The sequence below is a fragment of the Numida meleagris genome, chromosome 7, assembly GCF_002078875.1.
Source record: "Numida meleagris isolate 19003 breed g44 Domestic line chromosome 7, NumMel1.0, whole genome shotgun sequence".
In the NCBI taxonomy this organism is placed as follows: domain Eukaryota; kingdom Metazoa; phylum Chordata; class Aves; order Galliformes; family Numididae; genus Numida; species Numida meleagris.
In genome coordinates this window covers 11,262,575-11,284,310 of record NC_034415.1, presented here as the reverse complement: position 1 = coordinate 11,284,310, position 21,736 = coordinate 11,262,575, and the positions used below count along the sequence as shown (strand labels likewise).

At 35.2% G+C, this 21,736-nt stretch overlaps 1 protein-coding gene across 14 annotated transcripts in view; it reads right to left on the bottom strand.

The window, feature by feature from the left end:
- COL11A1 (collagen type XI alpha 1 chain) overlaps positions 1-21,736 on the bottom strand; it is a 257,188-nt gene that overhangs the window by 73,460 nt on the left and 161,992 nt on the right. For all 14 annotated transcript variants that reach the window (XM_021404548.1, XM_021404553.1, XM_021404557.1 and 11 more), the window contains 13 exons: positions 20,128-20,244; positions 19,432-19,527; positions 16,924-17,169; positions 14,348-14,410; positions 13,335-13,376; positions 12,916-12,978; positions 10,585-10,659; positions 7,868-7,951; positions 7,545-7,601; positions 4,572-4,625; positions 3,195-3,248; positions 3,030-3,083; positions 2,427-2,480 (listed from right to left, as the gene is read on the bottom strand). In XM_021404548.1, coding sequence (XP_021260223.1) covers positions 2,427-2,480; positions 3,030-3,083; positions 3,195-3,248; positions 4,572-4,625; positions 7,545-7,601; positions 7,868-7,951; positions 10,585-10,659; positions 12,916-12,978; positions 13,335-13,376; positions 14,348-14,410; positions 16,924-17,169; positions 19,432-19,527; positions 20,128-20,244 — 1,059 coding nt within the window. The remainder of the gene's footprint in view (positions 1-2,426; positions 2,481-3,029; positions 3,084-3,194; positions 3,249-4,571; positions 4,626-7,544; positions 7,602-7,867; positions 7,952-10,584; positions 10,660-12,915; positions 12,979-13,334; positions 13,377-14,347; positions 14,411-16,923; positions 17,170-19,431; positions 19,528-20,127; positions 20,245-21,736) is intronic.

The following is a 21,736-nucleotide window of genomic DNA, read 5'->3' as shown; positions in this document are numbered from 1 at the left end:
CCAAGGAGCATGACCACTGCAGTGGATTATTGCAGAGATATACAGAATCACTCTTCAGTGGCTCCATTCTTTATGCTTTCAAACTTTAAATTTCCTAGGGGATTTTAGGTAACTTGGTCTCTTATCCCAGAGTGCTCTTGTATTAAAGATGTTAGGATTTTCTTCCATTTCTTTTCTCTTCTCTATGAACTGCACTTTCAGAGACAGAAGATTAATTACTACAGCAGTTTTGACATTTTGCTAAGCTTTGAAAATATGCAACATGATTTTCTGGTACAGTATGTGGTTTTCTGCATGCTAAAAGATGCTACTGAAAGATGACTCGAGATGCATGATAAATGTTAAAACTTACAATTAACACCTCTAGGTAAAAACTGACTTAAACCTTCAGATGTTGAAAATGCTCAGCCTCTCAAGGGCTACCTTTCTTGTCTTGCAATAGCATGACACTCAAAAATAAATTATAAGCCTGCATTCAGTGTCCTGGTATTGTCATACCATCAGAACACAACTATCCTATCAGCATTCTCAGTTCTTCAACACTCTCATTCTGTCCTTCCAATGTTCTGCCAAAGCCTGAATTTCTTTTTCCTTAGACCTTTACTTCTAGTAGATAGTCTCTGGCTTACTTTATTCTTGAGAAGGGGTGCACTTCTAGTAAACCTAAACAAAAAATCTTCAGTCATAGAAATTAAAAGAAATACTACATCATGTGGTCTATCTCCTCTATACTGGAGTCAGTGAGTCTCATCCAGTGATTCCTGCCTGACAACTTGTGTTTGACAAAAGCATAACCTCAAAGAGACATGAAATTTGCCACTCACAATTCAAATACAACTAATTCTAAAAGAAGTCCTAAAACATCTACTTTAAAGTTAGATGTTTTCAGCATCAGTTCTTTTATATCTGAAACACAAACACAATAGAAAAAAAGTATTTATCTTGTCAGTTTTTCTCTTTATTTTAAGCCAAACAGAACTGAGTATTTGTATTACATGCTGTCAAGTAGTTATGAATCCAAAGAGGTGCAGCTAGCTATCTGGTCTGGCTTTGAACTGAGCTGATTTCAGATGGAATATAGTTATTAATTTTAAATAAGATTGCCACACAAGCATGAGAATGCAGTGATTTTTAAATAGATAAAAAAATGACTAAAAGGCATCTGTTTTCATTAACATTACAAATTTCAATACAAACTTATTCTTTGATTTCAGTTGTCTTTTATTTATTTAGGAAATATGGAACAAATAAAATATTTGCAAAAAAAAAATCCTCATGATATGGAATATCCTGTGGACTGACGATTCTACCATTAAAGGTTGGAAAGCAGACAAGACACGTACCCTGGCTCTGAACCAATTTCTGCCTAGCCTCCAGAGTCGTAGTAAGAACTTAATGTCTAGCCCCCTCTGCTGGTCACATGCTGGTGAAGCCAAATTTCAATTCTGTGAAGTGCTGATTACCTTACACTTTTTAATAAGAAGGATTGACGGAAAAGGATCAAAATATTTGCATGACAATAGAAGTTCTTTTTCTATTGCAAAAAGAACTCAAGAGAGTATCCTTAGAGGTTATTACAAAGCGCTAAGTCACAGACCAGTAGTCAACACTGGTGAGATTTTCCAAGAAGGGCAGCAACCATACTAACCCATTGAAGGGTGAGAGCTATAATCATTCCTTGGTCATCAAGCTTCAGTACATATGGGAATATTTAGTTCTGAAATTCCTACCTACTGTTTTTTTATGCATTTACCAGTTGTTACACTCAGTAGAGTATGTTGTTATTACTATCTGTCTTAGGGGTATAATTTCAAGCAGAAAGCCCCTGCTGTGAAAGATGCAATCTCAACCTCTCAATTGGTATGACAACAGGAGCCAGTATATTAGTTGTTTTAAATATTATTTCAAATTTTCCGGAATTATCTGATGAGACTTTGATCTGTCATTAATCTGAAGTTGTTGGAACAAGCCACACTAAAAAGTTCAGTTTGCAGTTCCAATACTCAGATGCATTTTTTTAACAAGCTTCTTGTAGATTAAAATTTTTCATACTCCTGATACAGAAATTTCATGCTGATTTACTGTGCTACTATTTCCCTTAACAATCAATTTAAATCCAGCAGGCAAATTCCTTCATCAAAAAAAAAAAAAAAAAAAGCTAGAGCAAAACCTATCTGAAGATGTGATCTGAATTCTAATAATATATTTAAATCAACAATTTGTGTGAATTGTAGTCTGTTGATTGATACTACTAAAATATTTTGAGGAATACATTACCTGACAATATAGATACTATTCTGTTGTGTGAAATGCTGACATTCTGTTTCAGCTTTCCTCAGAGTCCTTAGTGCTATTCTTAATGAATAGTACCTAATTTCTGTGACAGTATCATTCAGCTGTTGTATAAATATGCATGTTTTTCTTACCCTGTTACCTTTGTCACCAGGGAGGCCGGGAAGACCATCAAATCCTCTGTCACCCTTGGAAAGAAGAAATCAGTTTCTGTAAATTACTATATACATTCTGTATTACTCTGAGAAAATTGCATCTTCTTTCTGTGTTAGTTTTGAGTTCTGTTACACTTTTTTATTGAATGAAATATATGGAAGGGGGGGAGCACAAAGATCAAACTCTCACAGTTTTCTTCTATGCATTAAAGCTAGAAAATAAGTCACACCAGCATTTTCACTGCACTGTAGGTATGGTATTTATAAAAAGAAGTCAACTGAAATGAAAAGCGTGGTTCTAGCTGCCCTTTGTAGTTGCAAGACTGACTTCATTACTGCTGATACTCTGTAAATAAAAGCTAATCATGCCCAAAGAATCGAGTTACTTCAAGGTCAGGCTACTAACCATTACCATTAATTAGCATATTTCAAATACATGATTCATTCTCAACTCTTGCATTTGACCCAGCTATCTGAAACCTTGATATTTTCACATGAGAGGAGAATTTTGGTTTGGCCTGGATGGAAACTGTGGTACTTGCTTAAAATCTATCTAGACCATTCCAAGGTCTCATTATTTACCTTTGCACCAGGTTCTCCTGGCATTCCTCTGGCACCATCAGCTCCAGGTCGTCCCTGCAGAAATGCAAAAGGACAAACAGCTGAAAATGCAGTGAAATCAGTAATATTTAAACATCTAAATAGCATCTGTTTACCCAGAGCAGGATTGATATGTATGCTACCTACCCTTTTGCCAGCTTTTCCACTTGGACCAGGGGCACCTTGAACACCACGAGGACCCTGAATTTAAAGAGTACAGCAAAAAGCTAGTTAAATATCTCACCTCAGTAACAGGGTTCGCTTTTTATACTGAGAGGTGATTTTTTTTTTTTTTCCAGGAGATGATAGATTATAGTTTTCAAATACTAATTTAATAGAACAGAATTATCCAATCTGGCTTATCTCTGTTTTAACACTAGTTTTCATGAGATGACACTACACATGGCACAATTGTCCCCTTTACTTAAAAGCTTGTTATATTCTTTTGATGACTTTGAAGATCCCAACCCTGTAATTTGAAAATTCTTGTTCCTGTCATACTGAAATTATTTTAGGCACATAATAATTATTTGATGAAAACTGAAGAGTGCTTATTTCAGATTCCTAATTTATATGCAAACAGGAGTTGTGCTGGTAAATAGCTCACATGCTGTCTTGGCTTTATAGAGCAGAGTTTTAACTAGACGAAATCAAATTACTCCAGACTGAAAAACCTGATTGCACTGTTCAGACACCTAACTGTCACTGTAGATTAAGTGGGTGTATGTTTCTGTAAAAGTATTCTTATCGCCCATCCAAATGTGTCTTCTTTACATGGAAATTACAGTGATAAGGACTAGCATCCAAAAATACTGAGTAGGAGGAGAAACAATGCTAAAAATGTAAGTAAGCAAGCTAGAAGACTGGCCAGTTGTTCACAGTAGTTCAATTACTTTCTTTTTCTTCTGCAAATATCCATGTTCAGTTATAAGACAGGTTCTTAAAATGTACTTGAGCCATGAAACCACTTGGAATATGGAAAAATCATTGTTCCAAAGACTCATATAATGATTTCTTTAAGAACCCCCTATTATTTTAAGGTTTAAGCTAAAAGATTTCAGTGCTCTTTTACATCACTGCAGGAGCTGATATAATAGTAAGCTGAGAATAAAAGCATGCACTGATTCCTAAAGACCGGTTCTTGATATGTCATTGAGCTCTTTTTGAAAATATTCCTGTTTATTTACTAAATACAACCTTATGAGACCTGATGAGATCATAGCCCAAGATCATACACATGCAGATTGACATTTAATTACTGAACAGAGATAAAAGTCTAAATTTAAACAAGTGATGACTGACATTCCACAAGTTATAATTGTTCATCCTTTTGTAAAGGCAGATGGACTTTCATATTCAAAATGAAAACTCAAGCTAACACATTGAATTAAGACTGTGCTGTAAAAGCTATTTTTCCTCAACTGCATGTGGAAAGCACATCATTAACCATTTTCTTTTGAAGAGATATGAATGTATTTTTGTAAGGATAAAGAAGTTTAAACATAACAAGCAATATTATTGTACCTGAGGACCTGGTTCACCACTTTCTCCCTTAGCACCTGCTGCTCCAGGTCCTCCCTTGATGAAAAAAGCAAAACATTGTTTGAATACAGAACTTTAAGTTACTAAGTTATTTTTCTATTCCTATACACTGACAGGGAGAAAAAAACAATCTCCTGTTTATTATGTAGTGCAAATTCACCCTTTGAATCTGAATGTATACCCTGATGCACATTGCATAGACCCTGGGCCTAGTGGTCAAAAAATCTTTCTCTTACCAAAGAAAAACTTCCATAGATTTGAATGAAATCAAAAGTGACACTTTGTGCTACAGTAATACTTGAAAGCTAAATATGAGCACAGTTTGCATGCAAACAGAAGTCCACCAGCTGCAAAGAAGTCAATAGAAATTAAACCCATGTCTTTTCACCTTCATCCATTTCTGTGTTTCACAGAAGAAAACATACTCAGAGCTCAATTCAAAGATCACTACACTGATGCAATCTTACCATAACCTACAGTGATATTTTAATCAAAATATTTCTGCATCTGCCATGAAAAGTGCATTTATTTTCTATTTTTATTATGATTAAATGATTCAGATTTTCAGTTTTACCTATAAACTGACCTAAAATAAATCATCATCTAGGGTATGTGGATTCTGTGGCAAAATTAGTGGTCTTAACAGTAGTCTCTCCAAGTCTCTGGACATGCTGTCATAGAATACAGGCTCAGGGAAGGTACATATTTAAGTACTACTACGGGTAAAACTATTTTTGCATTTCTGACCTCTGAAACAGGTCATAACCAAATTAAGGTATTCAACACAAAAAGAATCTTTCAGACCTTGGAAGACTGATCCTCCTCCCATGTTTACCATAGTGACCACTCAAAGTAGGAAGTTGTCTCAAGGCTTAGCTTAGTGCTCGATCTGGCATCTTGGAATGGAAAAGTCCCAGTGACATTGCAAGTACTGAATGAAATTCTAAGCAAACTGAAAATCGGATCTTGATCTGGTCATGGCAGTAGAAAGAACAGTAGTGATAGATGGCAACTGTTATAAACTCTGCTTTTAATTAACATCAGTAAGCAGAAATTTATTTTGCACTCTATGCTAATCAAGTATGTGAACTCCAGACTCTGTTGAAGCTAGACTGGGGCTACAAGAATCCTGTGTTTAAGATTTTTACTAAATTTTGTGCTTGTCTGTATCTCACTGGCTACCAAATTAACACAGGACAGCTCATATTAAGATGAAGAGATCCAATTCTTTCATTAGTTTAAGTAATCTGAGCACACAAATACACCAAGAATCTGTAGTTGCTTCTGAAACTCTAGGCCTAAAATGTTGCCAGATTAAAGAGTTGGATTTCTAGAGCCTCCTGGTGGCTTATAAGAAAAACATCCATTAATGTTATTCAGTTAAATTCTGTATACAGAATTTCATGAAGACTTTGAACATGTACCTGGTATGTAATATAACTAAAGGTATATAGCCCACTGTCAGTAAAACTCCTTATTTACAAACTAATTCCTTGCTTTTAGCAGTTCTATAACTATTTTGTCTGTATAGACTGAATGTTATCTTGCAGGTCTCTTGATCTACATACACTGCTGGAAATTGTGTATTAGTTAGTTAAATAAACTCAACATGTCTGACTTTTTGTAATTGTCACATATCTAATCATGATCAATCAGAAGACTGTGGCAAGTCAAAAGACTTGACGGCAACATTCCACACAATAAACCACATGCAAACTTGTTTTATCCCTTTCTTTCTCTTGGTTCCTCAGTGGTCATTTGTTTTAATTTCTCGATAGCACAGTTGTGTTCTTGTCCATTTTACAACTAGAAGCTTGTCTAGTGTAATGGAAAATGCTAACATTGTTCTTTGTGTCCATCATCATAATGACAATAGAAATAAAAATTACAGCATACATAGATCAAATTAAGGAGGCCAAATATTTTTCAACATAGCTGTGCCACCAAAATAGACAAATTAAGTTTCCAAATAAAGAGAGTCTTTCAAAAACGGATGCTATATGATCTTTAAAAGAGAATTTCACTCATGTCAGAGGATAAGTATAGTCACCTGGGAGAACTCAGAAAGGAGTTCTTTTCTAAAATTCTTATGATTTTGGCTGCAGCATTTATTTTATTTCATACTACAGATGCTCTGTAATAGATTTTGAAAGATGTTAAATGCTAAACAACACCATTTAGTAGACTATTGTGTCTGCAATATCCATCTCCTAAAAGAGGAAATTGCAATTGGCAGATAAATCAGGTGATTTTGGCTTGCTCAACTTCCTGTTTTTGTATTTTCATTGGACATTGCCCTTTTTAATTGTTTATGGGCATTACAGTAGCAAACCTCGTTGTGACCAAAAATCTGTTTTACATGGCCTTAGAAAAACTGCAGTTTGTGTTCTGTGTATACACTTTTTAAAAAATACAGGCTTTCAAAGCATCCCACAGGGTCATTTCCCGGATCATTTGGTATTAGCAGTACAGGCCAAATTCAGGTCATAAGTAAAAAAAATGCAACAATTATTTTAGAAATCTATGTTATTTTTGATTGCCTATATAATGTATCTTAAGAAATTTCCAGATTAAGCTTAAATAGTGAGCCACAGTCATTCTGCACTCTCTTGCTTTAGTATATTCTTCTGTAGTGTTTCATATTTGCTACCAGAAACTTTGTAAATACTGTGACAGAGATTACTGACTGTACAGGCATATGTAGTTATTTATGTAAGACTGTTTGGTAGTCTAAGTCCACCAGTGTCCAAACATTCCAAAATCTGCATTAAAAACTCATTTAGTATTCAGGCTGCATTGTAATCTTTGAATAACAATAAAAACTATGAATTTAATTTATCACTTTCTTTTCAAATAAGATAAGAACATGTGCAGAGGTGTAGGCAGTGCCAGAGTGCGATGAGTGAACTTTTATTAGAGTGTTCTTAGATTCATGCTTCTGTTTTGCTTACATACCACAGGACCTGGTCTTCCAGTGAGTCCCATTGGACCAGGTGGACCTCTCATTGCAATCTGTGAAAACAAACAGAACAAGGCATCAGGTACCAACAAAAAGCTGCCAGCCCAGCATACAAATTCTATATTAACACAATGTCATAATGCACAAGCAAACAGGCCCCATCATTCACTCAGTTATAAGTGTACTCTCTCGTAAGGATATCTACTGTCAGGAAATGATGCTTACAGCTCTTTACTTCACACTCTGAATGTCATAAAATGGAAATTTATTTGGAATTATACTCTTGTGGCAGTTCTATTTGTAGGCTCCTTTTGCTTACCCTCGCTTGCTGAAGAATAGCTTGTGCTTGAGCTTCCTGAGCTGAGATTGTTGGGCCCTTCTCACCATCTCCACCAAAGCGGAACTACAGGTATCAAAACAAGAAATGGAATTCAAAGTTTATAAATGAAAACCATACTTATTATTCACTGCAACTGTGTAAACCACTTTGAAAACACTGTGTCTCAGTATTTAGTTCATTCCACTAACTTCAGTAGACTGCCGCGTTGGGGATTGGGGCCACTGGATCCAGCATATATATTATATCATTGGTTAGAGTTTAAAACCGAAGAACATCTAATTGCTTAAGAGCAAACATTTTGTTTATTTCATAAGATTATTCTTTTTTTTCTCTTTTTTTTCTCCAAAAGAAAGACAAAATAGATAAATAAATCTGTGAAACTTCGTTAAAACATGTATCAAAGTTAACTAACTTTCAGTGCATTTGTAGCTATCTACAGAAAAATTAAATTCTACTACAGGCAGAATTCAATTTCTGACAATTTCAAAATAATTCTGCACTCATGATCATTGTTCATTCAACTGCTAGTAGAAGCTTTGCATTTTTGCAGGGACAGCGAGCTGCAACAAGTAGCATGGTTTTCCAAAGGTATGGCATGAGTACACTGGATGTCAGGGCAATGAATCTTTCACTGCCCACAACAGTCTGTTTGTCCAGTTTACCTATGCCCAGAGTTGGCATGGTAACTGAGGTTTTTCTTCTGCGATCATCGTAAGATCAGAATGAAAGGATTTATTTGGCAAAGTGATGGAAAACTTACTGCTTTAAGCCCCTGCAAATAAGTACCTGAGTTTTCTCATATGAGAAAGGAAGAGAACTATCAAGCTTGCTGCCATTTGAAAGGAAGCCAAGTGGCTTTGTAGGCATCTCCATAATGCAGAATCAACAATATTTTCAAAATATTGTTCCAAGCAATTAGTTATCTTGCATCCATTGAAAGAATGAACCCATTTTCATGAATTCAAGCCCCACATGTGATAATGAAGAGCCTCACAAAGGCCTCTCCCACATGTCCTTTAGGGCTTTGAATGTATCTTTGAGACAAGATAGTCTGCTACTGCCAGATTTGAATCCTGCTGTTTACTCCTTTACACCAGAATGGGTCTCAAGTTGGTGAGCAGGTCATCTGTAATAAAACGACAGCAGCTCTCAGTGGACCTTATAAGTCGCTGAGGGAGAATAAGCAATTAGGAATGAGAATATGCCTATAACAGTGATGACAGCAGCATTGTCCAGAGCAATAAAACTCCCATCAATGCTCATTAACTTGGAAACCTGCTAAAAATAAAAGTGACATTTTATACTACAAAACATCTATCCTCATTTTGTATGATTAAATATATAAACAGCTCCTGATCTTTACAAAAAATAAAATCACCTCATTATAGTTGGAACTAGACCAGGAGAATACCATTTTCTCCACTGAATATTTAGAAAATGCAGTAGAATAGCAGCATATTTCAAATAGTTAGCAAAGATCAACCTGAGCCACTGACTCACAAACAATATGACGTCCTGAAAATAAGATGGTAAATTAAAATGGTAAAGAAGTCTGGATGATGGTTAAACTACTAGGACAGAATTCAGGACAGCTGAAGCCAATTTCTTTCTTCCTGAGAAACTTCTGTTTTGACTTGGAAAACCACTTGAGCTCAGACCGATTAACATCTTAAACAAAGGCTTGTGATATTTTACAAATTGACTGATAGGTAAAGTATTAGTCCACACTTACTACTTTTAATGGAGCAAACTGATAAATTAACCTCTGCTGGCACAGCGATTACAGTTGGAAGAATGATTTGGGAATAATACCCAAGAAGCATTTTTTCACCAACTAATTATTGGGGGTTAAATATTTCTGTTATACAGCCAGCTGTGATAACATACCACTAGTGCAAGCATGAGATAAAAAACATTAGCTTACTTTAATAATCTTTAATTGACTGTTTCTTAAATAAAAAGTAATAATCCTGTCCTCATTTATACTGATAGAGTCTTGCCTCCTGGAGCAGAACTACAGCTTTGAGCCTTTTTACAGAGATGATCTTACAAAGATATTGCCCTTTCCTTTACAATTGTTTTATTATTACTCTGGTATGTTATTACTCATCAAATCTTTCAAATATACACACTCAGGAATAATAAATTTCATGCACACAGTACATTTCATACTAAAAAATTGCAAGATACTTTTGAGGGCTTTGAGCTTGTACCTCCACCTGCTAAAACAGATGGTGTTTTGCTTTGATTCCAGTGGGAGCAGAGCTGGCTGTGTGCATCTATTTCTACTCAAAGGATACTCTGACTTTTCAAAGAGGACAGTGAAGTCCAATTTTAGGCACAGAATGTTTAAAACTCTCCATGTGAAGGAGATTCGAAAGCACACATGCCTGCCTTTGTGCAACAGCAAATTCCTTGTTTGGGAAATATGTATCAGATAATAGCTACTGTTGAAAAAATAAGGACCACTGTAGTATATGCAATACAGTCATGTAGGTTCTGATCAGGAGCTAATGCCTATGTTTTGTCTGAAAAGAAAAGCCACCAAATGACCTCCAAACGATTAAACCATACAAGAAACTCTACCATCTCTCATTCCAAAGACAAAATCAGATGAAAAATCAAGTACCTTTACATTTATTGAAACATTAAATCATTTTGGAGTCTGTCTACCCTGAAACCATAATGCAACTTACCGGCAGCATTAACATGGTACCTGGGGGACCTGCTAAACCATCAGCACCAGGGAGACCAGGGCGACCAGGTGGACCCTGTGAGAACATAGGGATAAGAGAAAAAGGGATGAGAATGAAAGGACCGTTATATAAGGAAAACTTTTGAGTCACTTAAGCTAGTATTCATAATGAGACACTTTGGGAATGTTAGTAATCTTTATTGCAGTAGTTAAAGAGGGAAAACATTCAGCAATAAGGAAGAAAGCTATTCTCTCTAATTACCTCACAAATTGTTTTAAAAATGATGTGAGGAGAACCTAGATTTCACAGGTTAGGCTGAGCTGAGATGTGCATTGTGTTCCAGTGTTTACTTTATCTGATATATAGAAAAATAACACTACTGATCTTTAAACATTTTTGAGTATGTTCAATTTTCAATGGCTACATAAGTCCTATAGTTATGACTTGAAATCCATCATCATGAAATCTCTCTTCTGTGCCCATTTAAAAAGAGCGACATTTTTTGTGTAATCTAGAGTTGAAGAAATGTACCAGCGTGTACACAATTTTTATGGCTGCCAACAGGCAATGCTACACAGATTAACACTGCTGTTGTGACAACTCATTTATCAAACTGCATCTTCCCTCCCAGCAGCTTTCAGGCTGCAGTTTTACTAGCTGAAGCTGTCAAGGACATTGAAGGACCTGCATTACGAGTGCTATTTGCATACTGCGTGTTTGAGAAAAAAAGTATACATTCACCAGAATGACTCTCTGCAGGGTTGCAATGACAGATCAAACTGACTTAAGTGATTCCTTTTGGCACTCAAAAATTGAAGAAAACAGTGGGAGAGCTGATCCTAAAAAATGTGGTCTTTTTTCCTCTCTCAGGGAATTAAGATCAATAATCTTATTTTTAGCTCTTTTTTCAAAAAAGTCTGGAACATCATAGAACAAATCCCTATTAATGACATACTGTAGGTAGATCGTAAACAGAGAATTAGTGCCAATTAAAAAGTATTGAATAACATGATGCCATAATTAGAAAGAAGCATTACGTATCTGGGCATTTCAGAGTTAAGGTTAAAAAACAGTTAAATGCATTCACAAGGCACTCAAAGTACCTTCTCTCTGACTTGCAGCAACTTTATGCCATATGATTGTGAGGCTTTGTGTTACCAAGTGACTCTGAGGGTTCTTTTTTCACTTTTTTTCTCCCATGACAGCATTTTCTATGAGTGAAATTAATTCATGCAGTGAGTACAAGTGAGACTTGTGCATAAGTGGCCTTCTCCAGAAGGGTATGTTCATTCATTTCTCAATTATCTTATACCCAATGTTAGGATTAGAATGACAGAATAACTTACTACAACAGCTGAAGTACCACAGGCATTTTTTGGTTAAACAATGTTCCTTTTCTGGAGAGGCAACGTTACTTTTCTACCCTTTTAAGCTAAGAATAATTCTATCCTTTTAAGTCAGAATAATTATAGAAAGAGCTACAGTCTTTATTCATATACACTAATTGTTTTAAAGAAAAAAACAAGTGTGCCCACATATGCTGAAGTCAGACGTGCTACTTCACTAGGATTTAATCTGAAAACAGAATCTAGATGCAAACATCTGCATTGTTCTAGTGGGTTTGGTAACTAATTCCTACAATTATCTCTTTGTGTAATGTATCTATTTTAATACAAGAAATGAAGACTGTTCCATGACAGGAACTTGCTGTGTTTATTCAAGAATTTTCTTATAAGCAACTTAGTAAGCAGTTAGTTTAAAAACTGAGTACTATATGGATTTATTCCATTTTAATGTGTTAAAATTCCAATTTTATCAGTTTAGATTCCAAAATACATCATTTAGTTAATCTACAGAAAAGAAACATGAAATAAGGGTGTATGCTGGTTTATTATCAAGGTGAAGTGTTGTTGGGATTTTACTATTTACTGAGGCAAATGCATCTTCTTAGTACCTTGCACTCACAAATTCTGTAGACCAATGACATAGTTTTTCTCTACTTTTTATGGCTGAGGTCAAATTGATTTTTTCAAAATCCATACAAGATTAACCTACTGTGTTTTTCTATTTTAAAATTATTTACATCAAAACATACACAGACATATAGACAAACCAGAACTTTATTCTTTTTCACTTACATATAGAATATATTTCTACCATTAATTAAATATTTATCCAGTTTTTCACTTGATGTACTCAGCTGAGTAAATTACCCTCAGTTCCACTGAATTTTGTTAAGCTGTTTTTCAGATCAGGACCTAACACACTTGTTCTTGTATAATTAATGCAAGACATACCATGAATACCAGGATAATCTGTATGTTGACTTACCCTTTCACCAGGGTCACCTGGAGGTCCAACAGGACCTTGTAAGCCTGGGGGACCTGTAAGACCCTATGGAAAATGAATGACAAATTATTATGTTGAATGATGGCTTGCAGCACATTTTTGAATTTTTTTTTCTGGAAAGTTACATTGAATACATATTTTGAGAAAATCACATATAATAGTGCGTAACTTTTTTTTCTTATGAAGATTTGTAGTTAATACTTGGACGTATTTGATTTTCACATGCACTCAGCTTGCAGCATGCTCTCACTGAAAATGCTGGACATGACCCTTATTTACTTCCTTCTTAAAATACTAAGTCCAGTACATCCCCTGTGAACTATGATAAGATTAATTTTGTGTTAACTCATGAATACCAAAACACAATCACAATAAAAAGAAATTGTAATTAATCTACATACAGCAGGTCCTCTTGGTCCTGGTGGTCCTTCAATGAGCATACCCTGGTGCGGGGAGGAAAAAAGATATTAACTAGTCACATATTGGACAAAGATATAACAATTTTTCTAGCTGAACTGTTCAAAATAATATTTCTTAGTTTTATGACAAACTTTTCTTAGGTCTGTCCACATAGTGTAATTAATATAGAATTTTGTTGAATAAGTTTGTGGGATGTCCTACTTTCTGTCCTATAAGTTTTCAATTAAAAAAAACCAACAAAATAAATACACTTGAAAATCAGCTGCTGTATGATGTTTTAAACCTATTTTGATTTCTTTTTTGAGGAATTACATACTATATAAATAATATATATATAATATATAAATATATATTATACATACTATATCTCGCAAAGTCTAAAAAACTATGCATTTTATGAGATAACACATAGTGAGCTTCTTCACAGATTGTGACTGAGAAGTCAGTCTTAACATACAACTTATTCATTATTGTATTCCTTTTTCTTTGGTGAATGGTAACTGAAACAAATGCTAATCCTAGGATAGCAATGTAGAATCAAAGGGCCCTCTTGAATCACAGAATCCAGAGTTTGAGGTTTAGGCAATGATGACACGTAATAGTATTTTATCATGCTTCAACTCCATGGCCCATGGTGAAACCTGTACTTACAGTGTTACCTGAGCTGGAAGTTGGAAGCTATCTGCACATTTGTCCAAGCTGCAGTTACACTAACTAGCCTGAAGAGCAGATCTATGCTCTGTTTTTCTCTACACAGGAAGATTCTCCTTGTTTTAAGCGGCTATGTGGTTAGTCTCTTGTGAAACAGAAAGAGAAGGCTGAACAGGCTACTGTCTCTTGTCACCTTTCGCAGCCCACACTGCAGGTGATTGTTTTAGAGATCACGGATAAAGTTGCTGTCACTGTATCATGAATGACGTAGTTTGAAAACGATTTATCAACAGTGTGCAAGTTATATGGTGCTAAAAAAAAATTCACCCACGTCTGTACTTACAGGTTCAATCACAGCTGGTTCTCCCTTTTGTCCTTTTTCTCCATAGGCCCCATGTTGAGTCACCTGATCAGTAAAAACAGCCCCCAGAATGAAAATAAGTAGAAGGCCTAAGGACCTGGCACAATAAAGAATTGCAACTGGTAACTGAAAGCTAAAGCTGGAACTGTTCTGTGCTATTAAAAATATATCACAGGTACACATATAAATCAAAAATGTTTAATACAAAAATTGCATGAATACGTTTTAAATCATTGGATATCATCAATCTGTAGAAGTAAAATTCGTTCTCCAATGAGATTCAATAGTTTGCATTCCATGGTTTGCATTAGGATTTTGAAATCTAAGATTTTTGTGCGCGTCACAAAGTTGTTTCTTTTCATATTTGAATGAACATATTCATGGCAATTAGCAACTGTTTTCATGGCTTACCTCTGAGGTAAGCAAGCTGGAATTAGAGATTCCCTGTCCCTATATGGATAGTACCCTTCAAGTGTTTAATTCCGTTCTTTAGTCATCTAATGAATGAAAGTTAGTCTGAGAAGAGTCTGTGATTACATGGCTTAAGTGGGAGAAGAATTAAGTGGCACTGTAAACATTAAATAGTGTTTAATGTATAGCCAATTACGCCTCCTAACTACATGAACTAGCATCAACTGGAAAATTCTTTTAGGGTCAGCTCTATGGAAAGTTTTAAGTTCAAGACTGAGATAACAGCAGTACCTAAAACAACAGGTCAATAACATACTAATGGCAGAACAGTCAGATTCAAGTTTCAAACAGAGAAGGAAAAAAATGATTTTATCCAAACCACGAGCAATGTATTTTCCTACAGAACTACCTCTCTTGATTGGCAATATGTCAACTACAAATTAGAAATTAAATCCAGTCCTCATCAGATGAGAATTTTTTGCTTTCAGTAGAATGAGTCCACATTTGTGCTAAAGTAGCTGGAGATTTGAACATGTCAAATGACTCTGAAGATAGCGCTACAGTATTTTAATATGAATTATTTTGGGAGAAACAGAGGTACAGATTCATTGCTCTTGCATTTTATATTGATTTATAGAATTACAAATCTCACTGTGCGATAGTTCATATAAATCAAGTAGCAAGCGGTACAGATAATTATGCTCGATTATATTCACACGACTGTAAAAAAAAAAAGACACTACATATGTTTTCTAAAAACTGCCCCTTTCTTGAAAGTTTCCAGGTACTGAGTACTTTTCACCTTGCCTTTTTGATCAAAGTTAGAACTTAACTTGCTTTAAATACATCCATACGTCAAAAGAAAATTATATGACACCTCTAGTTCAGCAGGTGAAAGCATTAATAAAGCTGGCACAGGCTAGAGCCTGGGTTCTAATTCAAGCTTCCTGAATCCTTCAGTTTTGGAGCAAGGCGTTTTAAGGCGAAATTTACACCAGGGAATAGAGCCTACACAGCCATTTGCTTAATGCAAATGGTGCCTTATGGGCTCTTTGCTTTGCAGATAATCTGACCTTTTCTGTGTCATTCTAACACAGTGTTCCCATCTGTACTAGAAGAAGAAAAGCAAGCTTGTATCTCATTGCACAGATAAAGATCATTAAAAAATACAATGACCTCAACCAAGTTTAGTAAGGAGTGATAAATGAAATACAGAAGCATGGATTTCAAGATTGGCAGAGAAAAGCAATCTCACAGCATTTGCTTTTATTTCTCGGATTCTTTGTAAACTGAAATTTCAAGTTTGTGAGGATAAAATAAAGACTGAGCAAGCACTGCCAAGAAAATTCTTCAAGTAGGAATTAGTTCTGTTTCTAGCCTCAGTCACGTTAGTTTTCTCTGCAGATTCTACAGTCTGGTAAACAGGTAAATGAGGATCCTGGCACAACCAAGGGAAAATTAAAGCCTTTCTTTAAGCCTGTGATGAAGTCAGAGGGAAAGACAGGGCTATAAAACACAGAAAAAAAGAGCATGATTCACAGGATCCACCATGTCATCCTATCTTCCTTTATACATACTGAGCTTTTAAATCACTCCTGCAAGGTCATAAAACTGTCACTGTTGACTAAGCTTATTTTCATGAATGAGTTCAGAACTTCACCTTCTGACTCATCTGTTTTCATCCTTGGAAGGTAGTAGAGGCCACAATATTCTAAGTTCTTAACAGACATTTCAGCTTGATAATGTAATCATATAACAACATTGACATTATTTAGTTCTTGCACCTGTTTTAGAATTTTCATTCTTTCCAGCTTTAGCTCTAGTTTAAAAAGATTTATAAATACTTGTTCATTTTTATCATTTATTCTTGGAATTCCAAATCTCTTCTCTCCTCTATTTCCCTCCCATCTTCAACCCTCCCTTACTCCCTTCATCAGAAGTGACAAAAAACTGGATATAGTAAAATAAAAAACTCAGGATTACTAGAACAAAAGGATGAGCTTGATCCACAGCCTATAAAAAGTAGTGTGAATACACCTCGTATGTACAATGAGCTCTGGATCAGGCTCTTTAGAGTTATGAGATTACATAACTATAAAAGCATTGCTAAATTAAATTAATCTGCATTATGCCTTCAATCAACTTACGCTTGTTTCTGTGATATCAGTCTCTGCAGGTACACCTGGACCAAACTCCTCATTAGTAGAATCAGTCGGTTTCTCTTCATATTCTTTATATTCATAAAAATCATATTCGCCTAAATCTCCATCTACCAGAAGATCAGATTCACTGAGGTCTACTCCTCTGCTTCCATATTCAGTTTCCTCAGTTTTTTTATCATAATCCTCTCCAGTTATGTATTCTTCAGCAAATACTTCTTCAACAGGGTTTTGCTATACATATCAGTAGCAAAGATTTGGGAATAGGAGGAATACGTGAGTTAATGTTAGTAAAGCAATATAGGCATATGCTCATCCACCATGATGACTTGCCAAAAAGAAGAAAGAACAGTAGAACTACAGCACACTGTCTTTTAATTAAAGTCTGAAGGAATGGAAGTCCAGCCTTTCAGAGCAATTAAAAGATCTTTATACACATAGTACAAAGAAGTAATGCTTTTATACTTTTTTTTTAATTTCCAAAACCTCTGAATTCGATATACCCAGTACGCTATGTGTACTGCTTGCTTAATGTTACATTAGTTCCAAATATAGCTAAGTTTCTCTGCTTGGTTTCACACACAGGTATTCATGAATAAATATGCACACAGTAGTGAGCAGCGAATAAATTCAGAGCTAACACATGTACCGCAACAAGCAGGGAATATATTCAGACTCGTGTACAATAACAATGTGCAGGAAGTGCAAGCACCACTTTTGCTAAGCCTAGCCATCTTCACTATCTTGCATCTACAAATCCCAATGCCAAGCTAAATGTTTCTTTTCCTCTCTTCATGATTTTGCAGTTAATTTATCATTCCAAAAGTATAGTTTGTGTCTGTCATAGCATTTTAAATATATTTTTTGGTTGAGCCAAATTCCACCTGCAAAACTCAGATTAATTTTAACATTTCTCAAAGTTCAATATTGCTTGTATCTTCCAACTTCAATTATGCAAAGTGTCAAACCAAGCAATCAACTTATAAGCACAAAAGCTGTTTAAAAGGATGCTATATTTGAGATGTACAAAACCATTTGTGGAAAAAAAAAAGAACTGCTTTATTCTGTTACAAAAATCTCTTGGGATAGTTTCGGAATGAATCAAAGATATTGCTGATATGAGATGGTTATTCCAGAGATGAACTAGTATGATCTCAAAAATATATATTAAGAAGCTAATCAACATCCAGAGTCACTAAAATATACTGCAATTAAAATAAAGGCCAGATTCTAATATGACAGATGTCTAATTCCATTAGCTACAGGACTATGAGTTTGGCATATAGTAGAGTAAATGTAGATCTGAACCAATTCTTAGCCAGATTATGCCCTTAAGCAGTGCTATTCTCATCAAGGACATGATTTTGCACTTTGGATCCATCTCATTACAATTGTACTATTGTACAATTAGCCTATTCTTGCCCAAGAACCAGAATAATTATATATGCCTCTATCTATTAACACGTGAGAGGTAAAAATGAGATTTAAAACAAGAACACTTTACACTAGAATAAGAAAAGTATCTCTTAATTCATGTTCACCAAAATACATAAGAGGAAACAGGGAAAACAAATGGGGATTCTTTCCCTCTCTTTCATTTTGCTCTTTAAATCAAAGAAAGTGTTCAGCAAGTACTATTTTCAAATCCAAAACATAACGATAAAATACCTTGGAATGTTAGGATTGTTTAATGTTAAGGAGTCGGTTTTGTACATCTTAAGCAATATATTTTCATTTGCAAACAATATGTAAAAGAAAAATGACATTTCCTGTGATCAGTCATCGTTTTTCTAAAGCTAGCATTAATTAATATGCAGACATATTAATCAACACTGCCTTTTAGATGTAGTAATGTTAACAAAATGATGTTTAGGCTTGCCATTGTGGATTTCTGAAAACACAGTTTATAGTAAGTCGAAATAACCATTTTATCTTTTTGATAGTTCAAAACATCAGGTTTCATTTGAATAGAATCTCAGTGAGAAATAATTAAGTTTTGTTGGCTGAAGAACTGTTAGAAGGAGGCTTTGTTTTCTGACTCAACCTCAATACATAGCTATGCTTGCATTTTTTCTTTTATTTAGTTAGGCTTGTTTTATGCTGCATCTTAAGAGTGACACAAAAAATTAGAGTGCGCTTCCAATTACAGCAGGAGGACTGTGTCTGGTATTTAACCTAATTTATACTAGACATAGCTCCATTCATATCCACACTGAATGCAACAACTCTTCATTCCCACAGCATGAATCAATGAATGATTTTCAGAATCATGAACTTTGCATGAGTTCAGCAGATCTTAGAACCAGGGGGACCTTTGCCCAGGAAAATAATAGGTTCTGATATTGGCTGAGAAACAATAAAATCTTATTAATCACTATTACAGCTACATATATCTTCACAGACTGATATTCTTCCTTTAACAATGTGTTGTTTTGTGTCACTGACACCTGACAGGTAAGTATATTTGCCTGCAATTTTCTCAAGCGTTCTCATTACCTCATTTGCTTCAGTAGTTCTGGAGGGAGCTTCTGTCTGGGGCCCGTAGTCATTTTCAGCTATGCTATACTCTTGAAATTCATCAACAGTGTTTGCCTAGTATTAAAGAAAAAAGTACATTATTAAAAAAATCCTGTAGGAAAAATCAAGAGGTATCACTTTTATTCAGGTTATGTTATAAGCCAGATATTCATCTGGTGGGGTTAAGTCTATTTTTTTCTCATTATCAGAGATCTTCCAGTCTTGGCCTGGGAAAGATCTTGATGTTTTCTTTGCTACGTTTACCCCTAGTTTGTCTTTTGTTGCTGCTTGATAACTTTTCTTCTTCTTGGATGCATATTTTTCAGATTTTTTTGTTGTGGCCTTTTGGGGTTTGTCCTTTGAGCTAGTGGCCACTGTCCTCTTCTTCTTTTTGACCATGGCTTTCTTTTTCTGTAAACGTTATGAAAGATGGAATGGGAAAACATAAATAAAATGAAAAGAAAATGGATGAATGAAAGGAGGGTATATGAATGTGAGATGAATGCTGTCAGTTCTGAGGCCTTCCATAGCTAAGTAAAAGCAAATGTTAAAGCTAAAGAGTAAAGAAATGAGTAAAAGGAAAACATTAAGCTTACATATAGATGACACAAATTGACAAACCACGTGGTAGGGGACAGCTGGACACCACACAACAAACAGATCAGATTCTGTTACCTCTGTTTGTGCTATTGTCTCTTCAAACAGTGGGGGTCCCTCTGTTACAGACTCAGTTTCTTTATAATCTGCATCCCCATACTCATAGTCATATTCGATAAAATCTTCCGGTGTGTACTACATAGCAAATGGAAAAATATCAGGCATTCCCATGTTAGTGGTAGTAAATTAGATTTGAAATAATGGAAAGCATCTTAACCTTTACCTAGGAGTAAAGCTTAAGGTAATTAAGGTAGCATGAACAATTAAATATAACGGGGGGGCAAAATACAGTTTCTTATTCTTCTCAAAACACAATGCAAAAAATAGTAAAAGTAATAATAAAACAAAGTAGTAGTGTCAGGAAAAAAAAACACTTTTATTAGATTGAATAGAAAGAATCAGCTATAATTTGGATTACTGGGAGCAACAATTGACCTTTGTGAAATAATGTATTTATTTAATCTTTTAAGTCCAAATAATGCCTCTTTTACCTATAGTCTTTTATCTATGTTTTTCAAGTGACCAGGAGAGCTGAAGAGATGCCAATATCTGACATGAATAGCATAAGTACTTTCAGAATCAGGAAAGAGCCTACAACTCACAAATAACCATGGCTATCCTCATGTTTGCTAGAGATTTAGTTCCCCAGACCAGGACTGGTCCATGATACACACTATCTGAGCAAATACTTTACAGGTATAATTTAATTTAATGTCAGATTCTCAGTTGCTGTAAATTACTCCATAGTTCTGTATCTATAATAACAAGTATCAGGCGAAGATTTGGCCCACAAAACTTTTACAAGAGAAAATGTGCTTACAATTACCTTATGTAATTTTATGAACACTGGCTAGGGAGCCAGGAACTCCTGAGCTATAATCTCAGCTCTGCCATGAAGGTCTAGATTAGGTGCACCAACTACTACTCATCACAGCTGAGAAGAAAGTGAAGTTTTTACCTACTACCTCCATCATGCTTGAAGATATACACAGCATGATTGGTCCTGTAAATTAAAGCAGCTTCATGGCTGCTAACAATTCTTTTTACATCTCCAGGCAGCCAAAGGGAGGTGGAATTGGGGCCAGGATCCCACCAATTTAATCCTTTTCTGTGTTTAGAACATAAGAAACATTCTAATGTGCATCATGGGTACTAATGACTTCTGAAATCTCTTATCTCCTGCTATAAACCAGCATCATTGTCTGAAGAATGAAGACAATATCCATTTGTTTCATCAGATTGCTGACTCCGAGGATTCATGGAAGTAATAAATAACATCAGCATAAGAAAGAGACTGACATTTTAGAAAAAAAATATGAATGGGATTACAACTAATGTCCATATTCTAAAATATATTCTACCATGTGACCTAATGTTTGGCTTAACTGTTTACCCTGTCACAGGCTTTTGATATAATTCCTGCACTTACGCTTGAATACATTTTACTGAGCATAAAATACGGAAAATTTTATTCCTCAGGAAGTATGGGAATAACACTGAAAGGCCTTAAACACTTAGAAGTCATAGAATCATAGAATCACCAAGGTTGGAAAAGACCTCTAAGATCATCCAGGCCAACCATCCACCTATTGCTAACATTTCCCACTAAACTATGTCCCTCAGTACA